This window comes from Pteropus vampyrus, unplaced genomic scaffold, assembly GCF_000151845.1.
Source record: "Pteropus vampyrus isolate Shadow unplaced genomic scaffold, Pvam_2.0 Scaffold44, whole genome shotgun sequence".
In the NCBI taxonomy this organism is placed as follows: Eukaryota; Metazoa; Chordata; class Mammalia; order Chiroptera; family Pteropodidae; genus Pteropus; species Pteropus vampyrus.
This window is the reverse complement of record NW_011888825.1, coordinates 897,903-908,794: the sequence shown is the minus strand read 5'-3', so window position 1 is coordinate 908,794 and position 10,892 is coordinate 897,903. Positions and strand designations below refer to the sequence as shown.

The window sequence follows — 10,892 nt, the reverse complement described above, 5'->3', positions numbered from 1 at the left end:
AGTAGCAGCCAAAGAGAGGGACTAAGATGGTCTCAACCTGTTTTCCCCTTAGCACAAGGGCCGGGCTGGGGAAGGGAGAATAGGTTTTGGGACGCAAACGGGAGCTAGGAGGGAGGTGTCCTGTCGAGGTGAAGTCAGGTCTGGGCTGTGTAGTTTCCTAAAGAATGGTCTCGAAATAAGTTCTTGGCAAAGCCATGAAATTTCCAGGCCGTGTTCACCCATTGTAAGGCTTTTTGGACCCGTGATCTGTGCAGAATTTTTTAGGTTTCTTAAGGGTGGCCTGATGCATTCATTTTGGAGAGGGCTATATATGTTCATATTCAAGTCCGTAGATTAGCGTTGGTTGATCTCTATATGTTTGAAGAACTGAGTTGTCTGTCTGCTTTACCCTAATTCAGCAGAGGTAAAAGTCCTGTTGCGTGACTTCAGTTTGGAGAGTAAACAAAGTCGAATAACTAAAACAACTGTATTAGTAATGAAAAATATTCTTCTGTAAACAAATATTGAAGGCATCTCAGTAAAGCAGAATTTTTAAATTTTAAGCTTCAGTTAATAGGCCGCTGAGTTCAAGCAATTTCTGATGAGAGTTAAAGAACATTACAGTTTCTGTGAGCATTCTAAATTTTGAAGATGAGATTGTTGCTGTTACTGGTTTGGAAACTAAATGAGGTTTTGGTGATTTAAGGGTTTACACCTATTTTAACTTTTTAGCCAGTATGAAGTTCAACCCCTTTGTGACTTCTGACCGGAGCAAGAACCGTAAAAGGCATTTCAATGCACCTTCCCACATTCGCAGGAAGATTATGTCTTCTCCTCTTTCCAAAGAGCTGAGACAGAAGTACAATGTTCGATCCATGCCTATCAGAAAAGATGATGAGGTTCAGGTATGTACTGTGTTCAGGTCATCTTGGTAAATATCCTGCACACTTGGCATAGAAAAGGGAATGCATTCTGAGAGTGATACATCTGAGATGTTTGCTCCCAGGATTGCAAAAGGAGTTGAGCCAGGAACTAAAAAGTATGCTGCTTTTCAGTTCTTACTTCACTTTTACTAGTTTTCCCAAGCATCAGATGCAGCCGTGATTAAACAAGAACAAGAAAGGACAGAATGTTACTTTGGGTTGATCATTTTCTTCATATGTTTAGTCATTGATGGGCCATTTGAAGACCAGTAAACAATCTGAATCAAAATCCAGATACAGGAGTTCTAACAGAACCATGGTTTCATGTGATTGAGTTTACTAGAAAATAATTTGTCAAATCTATTAAGTGAAAATTTCTCTAAATGTTACTTAGCTGTAACCTTCAGCAAGGATTCTAGCAGTCTCTAAAGTGGCTTGCATATCACCAATATTATTTCATGAGGTTAGCACCCATTTAGGTAAATGAAACCAGTTCCCAAATAGTGGTGTGAATTGCAAACAACCATTGGCTGTTGCTTGCTGGTGCTAAGATTGCCATTAGATTTAGAAGGCAGTCTTCTCTGCTCTCAAGATATATTAATGCAAGAAAGCCTACAACTGGAAAGAAACATCAGTCCAGGAGTACTTTGGGTTCCCTCCTGACAAGCTGGAGATCACTGGGACTCCTGGGTGGAAAACTATGTTATGTAACCTTTGGGACAGAAGTGGTTTATTTCATTAAGTATCTGCTACTGCCTATTCTGACACTAGGTTGGACACTTAAATGGGTTGTGAATGAAATACTCGTGGCCTGTTGCTCCCTTTGAGATGGGATGATTTCCTTATTTTTGACTGGCTACAGAAAGCCATGGTGAACTTGTGACAAGCCCACACTGTTGGACCGTCAGTTGTACAGGTGCACTGCCCGTGACTGTAGATTTATATAAGGGTGTGGTTTGCTTACAAGTTTATAATTAAAGCCAGAGATAGAATTATTGGTTCATTTCCACTAAAAACTAAGTGTTTTAAAATTGAAAGGTCTTATAGATCTGACTGAATGATGTACACAAGATTCAGTTATCCTGACTTAACAAAATTAGTGGGGGTTTTTTTGTCTGCATATTTTTGTTATTTTTGAATTTGCATTTAGGTTGTGCGAGGACACTACAAAGGGCAGCAAATTGGCAAAGTAGTCCAGGTTTACAGGAAGAAATACGTCATCTACATTGAACGAGTGCAGCGGGAGAAGGCTAATGGCACAACTGTTCATGTCGGCATTCACCCCAGCAAGGTAGGTGTTTTTGAGAATGCTTGAGAGGGGAGAAGAAAATTAAAGCAATTGTTGGCAAATATGATTTCTTGTTTACCAGGCAGTCCCATAGAAATATAAAGTATTTTTTCCTCAAAAGCTATTAGTGAGCTGATCAGTCAACAATCTAACAATGAACAGATCTTAAAATCCAGGAAATAGGATAATCTTAGGTGAAATGGAGTTTATACCCTGTTTGCTTTTGTGTATTAAACAGTTGAGTTAGCAGTAAGGCAGCTTTACAACTCTGCAAAGTAGGTATTAAGCCATTTACAAATGATATCTCAGCCAAGATAGAACATCTGATCTTGATACCCATAGCAAATATCTGTCCTCTGCCTGGACTTTAATGTGAATTCTCTGATATCACTGTCTCTAGTTATGTTTACTGTAAACATAATAAGTGCATGTGTAAGTGTTCATATACTGAGGTTTATGATTTCAAGTTGCCACCATAAATCTAATTTTCAAACTACAGAAAAGTCAAAAGGCTAGTACAGTAAAACACCTGCGTATGCGTATTTTTCACCTATAATTCACTACTGACATTTTGCCACATTTTCTTTCCCCCTTTTCCCCATCCCTGCATTACAGGCATCATGACACTCCACCTCAGTTTGTGGTTCAGTAGTCATCTTCATCTCTTATTCCAGCTTTAGCACTTCCAAATATCTAGAAGCAGATGACTCCAACCCAGACCTCAATGTCCATTTGTCTATTTTTCATTTCCACTTGGATGTCTAACTTATCTCAAACCTGACATGTTCAAATTCCTGTTTTTATCGTTGAAACTTCTCACAGTTTGCCACGTGTTAATATGTTCTACATAAGTCACTAAGACTTGTTGACGACTGTCTCGTTAAATCCAGAATCCTGTCTGCTTGTTAACCATCAGAGTGCCTTGCAAAACCTTAGCTCGGTGGTCTCCAACCTTTTTGACACCAGGGACCGGTTCTTCTATGAGAATCTAATGCCCAATGATTGAGGTGAAGCTGAGGCTGTGATGCTAGTGCTGGGGAGCAGCTGCAAATACAGATGAAGCTTCATTCACTCACCCACCACTCTCTACCTGCTGTGTGGCCTGGTTCCTAACAGGCCACAGACCGGTATCGGTCCACAGTCCTGGGGTTGGAGACCCCGCCTTAGCTAATATACCCTCACCAGCCACTTCATGTCATCTTATACCATTCTCCATGTTCCAGTCTACTGGCCTTGCTGCTCCTACAACTATTCAGAGTGTATCCAGTGGTTAGCCAGATCACCTAGCTACTTGATAGAATTATAAGTTCTGTTCCCAGGTCTACTGAAGCACAATTTGGGAATGGGACCCAGGGATCTGTTTTAAGCCCTCAAGTGGATTCTTAGACCCACTCAAGTTTGAGAAACACACCTGTCTCCTGCCTCTGGACCTTCGTACTTGCTGTTTTCTTCAGGATATTTTTCCAGTGTCTTGTTCAAATGTAGCCCTATTGGTAGTGCTTCGCCTCATTACCCTGTATGATGTAGCCCCTTTTCTCCATCATTCCATCCCCCACCACCACACACACACATACATACTAGTATAAGTTCCAGGTATTCAGTAGGATCCAGGAAAGTACCTTTTAGACTCCTCACTAAAACCAGAATCTCTCAGAAATTGAGTGGCTACACTGGCCACAATCTGAGGGCCTTCCAGAGCCTGCACAGGAAGTAAAAGCCTTTATTCTAGAAAAGAATTTAGAAGAAAGGCTGGAAATAATTTATAATCAAAAGATGGATAATCACAGTCTTTAATATGAGATATGGTCCTTATTCTATACCATGAAATTCTAAAGCACAGCCCAAGAGCCACATTTGGCTAAGAGACTTATTTTGGTTGGTCCATCCAGTGTTTTTTAAAAACAATCTGAATAATTTACCTATATTTACAGATTGGGAGATTTCATGTAAAAATCTAGATTTTTGACTTTCCTGGAAAATGGGAAGATCTAGCCATACTGGGAACTTTGCTACCTAGCTGGAGTTGAGATACAGCAGCTCTCTTTAGATAGAGGCTGCGCTCTTGTTTCCCTCAGTCCTAAGCCACCTGCTAACTTACATTACTTGCCCGCTCCTGTAGTTATGGGAGCTGAGGAATCATTTCCGGCACTTCTGAGTTAAACATTTAATGATCAGGTTTCTACTGCCCTAAGTTTGGTAAATTGAATTGAATGTTGGTTGGGCCTTCCCGTGTGTTCTGTACTGTTACTTAGAAGTGTTGTGTTTTGTTTTGTTGTTTTCTAATTTTTCTGCAGGTGGTTATCACTAGACTAAAGCTGGACAAAGACCGCAAAAAGATCCTTGAACGTAAAGCCAAATCTCGCCAAGTAGGAAAGGAAAAGGGCAAATATAAGGAAGAAACAATTGAGAAGATGCAGGAATAAAGTAATCATACACAGTTTTCATTAAAAACTTGTAAATGAAGAGCTTTTGTGTTATGCGTGGTGATTTGGGATAATACCTAGTTTTCAGTGGGTCAGTTTTCAGGGAAGTTCAGATGACATTTGCTTTTTGGAGTCAGACCTACTTTGTGGCTTTCTAACAGTTCTCTGAAATCAGGCCTAATAAGATAGTGATTTTTTTTTTTTTTAACAGCAGGCAGCATTTTGGGGTACATATGGTTCGTTGATAAGGCCTAGATGAAAAGCTAGTTGGGAACATTGCCTCTCTTAAAGCTAGTCTTAACTGCCTTCTTCCCAATGGATATTATTACATGAACAGCATGTTAAAACTTTTTGCATAAGAGTTTTATATTGCCATTGGATAAAGTATGAGAGGAGCTACTGGGGCTTTCCAGTAGCATCTAGACCACTGCTTCGAGCTGTTATGATACACTGAGAAGCCTCAGTCTGGAATACCTGGGGACATCCTTTACTATCATTTATGCAGGTGCTGGTCCCATTAGACCAAAACTTAAAATATCATCTAAAGTGGAAGTTCACAAAGGTTTGAGTAAAATGGTGTACAGTGTTGACGACGTGTGCCCCTGCCCTTCCTCACTTTAAGAATTTAAATAGAATGATGAAGGCAGTTTTCTTGCCAGGCCAGAGGCATTTCTTATGAACAATGTAGAGAAATAGATGACCAACTTTGCTGCAGGGGACCTGAGTGAATGGCTTGGTTCAAGGTCACACCTTTTGAGGCCACTAGGATTGTGGGCTGATAATATTTCTTCAGAAACAGTTCCATGTCAGTGATTAAATGACACTGGTAAATGAAACAAACGAGGGGCATGGGGGGAGCGGGGCGTTAGTTTGCTGCAGGACTTCTCGGTACTCTAAATTTCAGTTTGCACCGAGGATCTTAAGCTCACACTTAAAGAGCATTGTGCAAACATTCTATTTCTTCAATTCTGAAATGTGTATTTTCATGTTTTTAAATTTGGATGTGTTCATTTAATCTAGGTTCTGTTTTCCTCTCAAAGTTGTCATTAAGTCAGTGGTTTAACAGTAATGTCTTAGAATCAGGAATGTTCCATGGTTAACCATGCTGAACAAGGGAATTTGAAATATTTCTATTGGAGAAACTTCAGGACCTTGGAAGCAGACTCAGCTTAAGTAAGACTCTTACTTAGGGCTTTTAAACATTTCCATCTCTCTCTGCTTCTCAGGATTCAGCTCTGCCCCTCAGCTCTTCATGTAATGGCTGGGATCCCAAGGATCTTGTTTTCCTAAGATTGTTGGAATGCCTGTGATCATACGAACTCTTCCCCTGGCCTCATCACCATCACATATCCTGGAGTTGTTCTAACAAAGGAATCTTGGTTTAGATAATCTGAGTATCAAGTTCTCTCCCTGAGGAATTCTCCAATTTTGGTGGAGTATGGACTCCATTTAGGGTATCTCTTTTGGGGGGACATGATAATCTGATGTGTCTCTATGTACATAGGTATAATTTTTCCATTTCTGGAAACATATCCTGCTACCTCTATTCAGAATCATCAAGCCTGTATCAGAAAGTGTTTCCCAGCTTTGGAGTGTTTGAGTTCCCTTGGACTCTGCTTTGTTGTAGAAATATGTAGGCTTCAGCTCAGGCAGTGTCAAAACAAGCTAGGCCCAGAGACCTTCCAGGAAGGCAAAACTCCTTTTCCTCACCCACCAAGTTGGAGTCCTCTTATTGAATATGAGACTTTTACTTCTGTTATCTTTCCTGTTATATAATGTTCACATGACTCACATTCAGAGTCATTTATGTTGGCACTCTTTTGTTCCTGGCACCTTCCACTGTCTGTTCCCCAGTCCTGCTGCAGCTGTTTCTTAGCCCAGGCTCCCCAGACAGAATGGTCCCTGTGGCAGCAACATTTGAGGACATGACTAAAGGTTGGAAGTATTTGGAAGCTTCTCAGAAGGACTGCTGGACAGATAGGAGAACATGGTCCCTCATGGTAAAGACTCAGAATCTTCATTTGCTAATCCTATGTGCAATTGACAGGGTAAAACCATAATATAAAAATATCCTACCGCTTTCTCTTTGATTCTCCTAAATTGGGGACAGACCTCTTCAGCCACAAGAAATTGTTTATGTTAATTGTCTTAAGGCTAAAAGCTCTCCCTGGTGCTAATTTCAAGTTCAGAGTTTGCTATTACAGTAGCCCCACACCTTATTCATGGGGGTTACATTCCAAGGCTCCCAGTGAATGCTTGAAACCACAGATGGTACCGAACCTTACATATACTATGTTTTTTCCTGAACATATATCTTTATGATAAAGTTTAATTTATAAATTAGACACAGTAATAGATTAACGATAATTAATAATAAAATAGAACAATTATAACAATATTCTGTAATGTTATGTGAATATCTATGGGGCCATTATTAAGTAAAATAAGTGCTACTAGAACACAAGCACTGAATACTGGGACAGTCCATTTGATTACCTAGAGGGCTACTAAGTGACTAATGGTTGGATAGTGTCTTCAGTGTGGTTACACTGAACAAAGGAATGATTCACATTCTAGGCAGGACTGAATAGGATAGCAAGAGATTTAATCACACTGCTCAGAATGGTGCATAATTTAAAACTCATGAATTGTTTATTTCTGGAATTTTCCAAATTAACCAAAATCATAGCAAAACCACGGATTAGGGGGGACTACTGTATCATGTGGCAACTTCTAGCAACATTCTCCCATTTATATTATTTTAGAAGATAGGGAAGGTAAGATATTAGCTTACTGCCTTAGGGATCTCCATTTATCCCCGCTCCTATTCAGTTTATAAAGACTAGTAGTTAGGTTTCATTATATGAGCTAATGGTTTCATTATTTATTTTGTTTGTCTAAAATCTAAAATTACTGCATGTTGACTTGAAATTCTATTGACATGCTCTGGTTTTGAATCATCCTAATTGGCTTTCTAGTTGCCTTATTTTGTTACCACTTTATTCTATTACTACATTTAATCTTTCTTCCATATAGTAGTCTTTAAAATCAGATAAAAGAATTAATGAGGAATTTTGGAGAGAAGGTCTTCCAGATGGAATATCAGAAAATTTAACTTTGTCCTGTTTCTTCCTTTCTTAGGATCCTTCTTGCAGTTCTCCATGATGCCACAGAGAGCTAGAAGTGACCCCACCATTGTTTCAAATACAAGTGAAATGGAAATGGAGATAAGTAACATGAGAGAAAAGTTTCTTCTAAGCGTAACAAAGTTAGGAGAAAGCAAAAGTTACAACAGCAATGTATTTTCCAAAGAAAAGTACTTTCAAACAATAAAGGAAGTCAAAGAAGCTAAGGAGAAGGGGAAGAAGTCATCACATGATTATCGCCATGCAGCAAAATACGACATGATCTCTGTACAAGGCACAGAGAAACTAATAGAGGCTACTTACGGAGAACGAGATCAAACACGGTATTATGTACATAAGGAAGAGTTTGATATTCTTCATGATACACATCTCAATATTGGACATGGTGGGCGGACACACATGCTCAAGGAGCTGCAAGGAAAATATGAGAATATGACCAAAGAAGTCATTGTCTTATATCTGGCTCTGTGTAAACAGTGCCATCAGAGGAACCCTATATCCATCCAAGAGAGGCCTTGTGCCCAAGCCCATGCCTTTCAAGGACATTGACTCCAGATGCCAAGTTGAAACACTTGGCATGCAGTCAAATGCCAATGGCAAGTTCAAGTTTATTTTATATTACCAGGACCACTTAACCAAATTTATTATCTCGTGACCATTAAAAGCCAAACAAGCCCATGAGGTCATCAGTGTACTATTGGATATTTTCACAATTCTTGGTACACCCAACGTGTTAGAATCTGACAGTGGTGTAGAGTTCAGAAACCAGGTTGTTAATGAACTCAATGAAGTATGGCCAGACCTAAAGATTGTCTCTGGTAAGTACCACCCTGGCCAAGGCCAAGGCTCCCTGGAGCGAGCACACCATGATATCAAGAACATGCTAAGTGCCTGGATGCAAAGTAACCACTCATGTCACTGGGCCGAAGGCCTGTGCTTCATGCAGATGATGAGGAATCAGGCCTTCAACATTTCCTTGCAGCAAAGTCCTTATGAGGCAAAGTTTGGTTCTAAAGCCAAACTTGGGCTATATTCCTCACACTTACCCCGGGAAACCGTGGCCATTTTACAAACAGAGGAAGAGCTAGAAATTGCTGAAGAACAGCTGGAAAACAGCTTTTGGATCAGACTGGAAGAAAGGGCTGAGATTGGAACAGAGAGATCTGACATGGATGAAGACATTGACCCCATCTATCCCACTCCTGAAGTTACAGAGCCCAGCACCTCACAAGGGTCCCCAGGTCTCTTCTGCCGGTGAACAGACACCGGCTAGGTGGACACTCATGGTGTCTCTGGGCATCATACAGCTGTCTATGAACTGTTGCCTAAGGCCTCAGGGGAAAGAATGAAGGCTGTACTCTCAGGTCAAGTTATCCAAAGTAGTCCTTGCTCAAAGGGGAAAAGTGAATCATGTCTGCGATATAGGACCGTGGTAACATAAACTTGGCAGCTTAAAACAACATAAGTTTATTTGCTCACAGTTTTGCTCACAGAAGCCTAAAATCAAGGTTGTCGGCAGGGTTAGTTCCTTCTGGAGGCTCTGAGGGAGAACCCATTCCATGCCTTTCTCCCTTCTCTCATGGCTGCCAGCAATTCTTGGCATTCCTCGGCCTGTAGTAGCATAAGTCCAGTCTCTGCCTTGTCTTCATGTGGATCTTCACCAGGCCTTCGGCCCTCCATCTCTGTATTCTCCTTGTCTGTCTTATAAGGATACCAAATCTAAGTCATTGGATTTAGGGCCCACCCTAATGAAGGATGATCTCATCTTGAGATCCTTACATAATTACATCTGCAAAGACCCTTTTCCCAAGTAAGGTCACATTCATAGGTTTTGAGGTTTCAGACTTGAACATATCTTTTTGGAAGGATATAGTTCTACCCACTACGGTCAGTGGGAGAATATGTTTGCCTGCAGAACATAATCTGATGGGGTCTTAAACGTGTAGAGCTGGTGGGCTGCCCTGCATATGCCCTACATATTCCTTCCCCTGCTTATTCGTGCTCCTCAGACACATACCCCAAAAGATGGGGGCATCAGGGACAAAGATGTAAGTTGACAAATATTGAGAAGAGGTTTATTCACCATTTTCTGGAGACTTGCCACCTCATCAGCCGAGCTCTGTTTCCTCCTTCAAGAGAAAATATATGCTATTCCCGCCCTCAAGAATTGTGTGAACTGCCTGAAACATTTTAAAAGTAGGTCAGAATTAAGGCGCGGTTAGGATTTGGGTCTTAGTCTACCCATTGTCTATGCCTCAAACAGAAAAGCATGTTGTATTCCTGGAACGGATCAGTGCATTCCAGGAAGTGATCGATAGCCAGGAAAACAACCAAGGACTCTGGAGCAAAATGGGAAAGTTGGCCTGAGGTCACTACTACAACCAGAGAAGAATAGAGCAAAGGCCAGCCTGGGTAATGATTCAGAGTAAGGATAACTAACCCAGCCGAAGGGAAGGATAATGTCTAGGATCCCGGTGCTGCTATATTCCCAAGGCCTAGAAGAATGACTTTCCCATTGGAGGTGTTCAGTAGGACTTGTTGAGTGAATAAATGATTCTGCAGAGATGGAAACGAGGAAAAGGGAACTGCAGTCTTTTATTCTCCCATATATCCTTCCTGCATACCTCAGAGCCATCTAAAAACCATTCTAATTGCCCTTTAGTGTTGCCTTTCTCTTCTGTTTCCTCTTCCCTGTGCCTAATTCACTGGCTTGTTGTGAGAGACAGTGAGGCAATGTGCGTGAAGGGGTTCTCTCTATAAACACTGACGTTCTACCATGTGAGTTGTCTTTGCTGCTAGTAAATCCTATTCTCCATGTTGGAGTCTTCTTGTTAAATGCCATTACTTTACTGATTAAACAATATCGAGTTGAGTATCCAGGGAGGCAGCATTATTATTAGAAAGGAGATGACATCACTTTCCAGCTTGTTTTGGAGGACCAGAATCTTGCTCTAACCTTGCTCTATCACTTTTCATTCCTCCTGTGTCACTCAGCTGGCAGAGTCTGGGAAGCCCCAGTTGACTAATGCAACCATCCCTTTCCCCAAACTGACCTACTACCTCTTGGTTACTGGGCAAGCCAGGAACAACATCATCAACTCAAGTGGGTAAGAAGAGATGAGACACAACACTA

General features: G+C 40.9%; 2 protein-coding genes across 4 annotated transcripts in view; both read left to right on the top strand.

Annotated features, from left to right (window-relative positions):
- RPL26 (ribosomal protein L26) overlaps window positions 1-4,655 on the top strand; it is a 5,460-nt gene extending 805 nt beyond the window's left edge. For 2 of the 3 annotated variants that reach the window (XM_011358937.2, XM_011358938.2), the window contains exons 2-4: window positions 712-884; window positions 2,053-2,193; window positions 4,485-4,655. In XM_011358937.2, the coding sequence (XP_011357239.1) occupies window positions 717-884; window positions 2,053-2,193; window positions 4,485-4,613 (438 nt within the window). In that variant the 5' untranslated portion in view covers window positions 712-716 and the 3' untranslated portion in view covers window positions 4,614-4,655. Of the gene's footprint in view, window positions 1-692; window positions 885-2,052; window positions 2,194-4,484 lie in introns of those variants that run through there. The other variant, XM_023529934.1, reaches the window with a different exon arrangement.
- A 147-nt stretch (window positions 4,656-4,802) lies between these two features.
- On the top strand, window positions 4,803-10,536 carry KRBA2 (KRAB-A domain containing 2). Its single transcript, XM_023529933.1, is given in 5 exon segments — window positions 4,803-6,049; window positions 6,468-6,590; window positions 6,593-6,613; window positions 7,755-8,260; window positions 8,262-10,536. Coding segments are annotated over 4 exon segments (1,365 nt in total). The 5' UTR covers window positions 4,803-6,049; window positions 6,468-6,508; the 3' UTR covers window positions 9,018-10,536.
- Window positions 10,537-10,892: the final 356 nt, after the last annotated feature.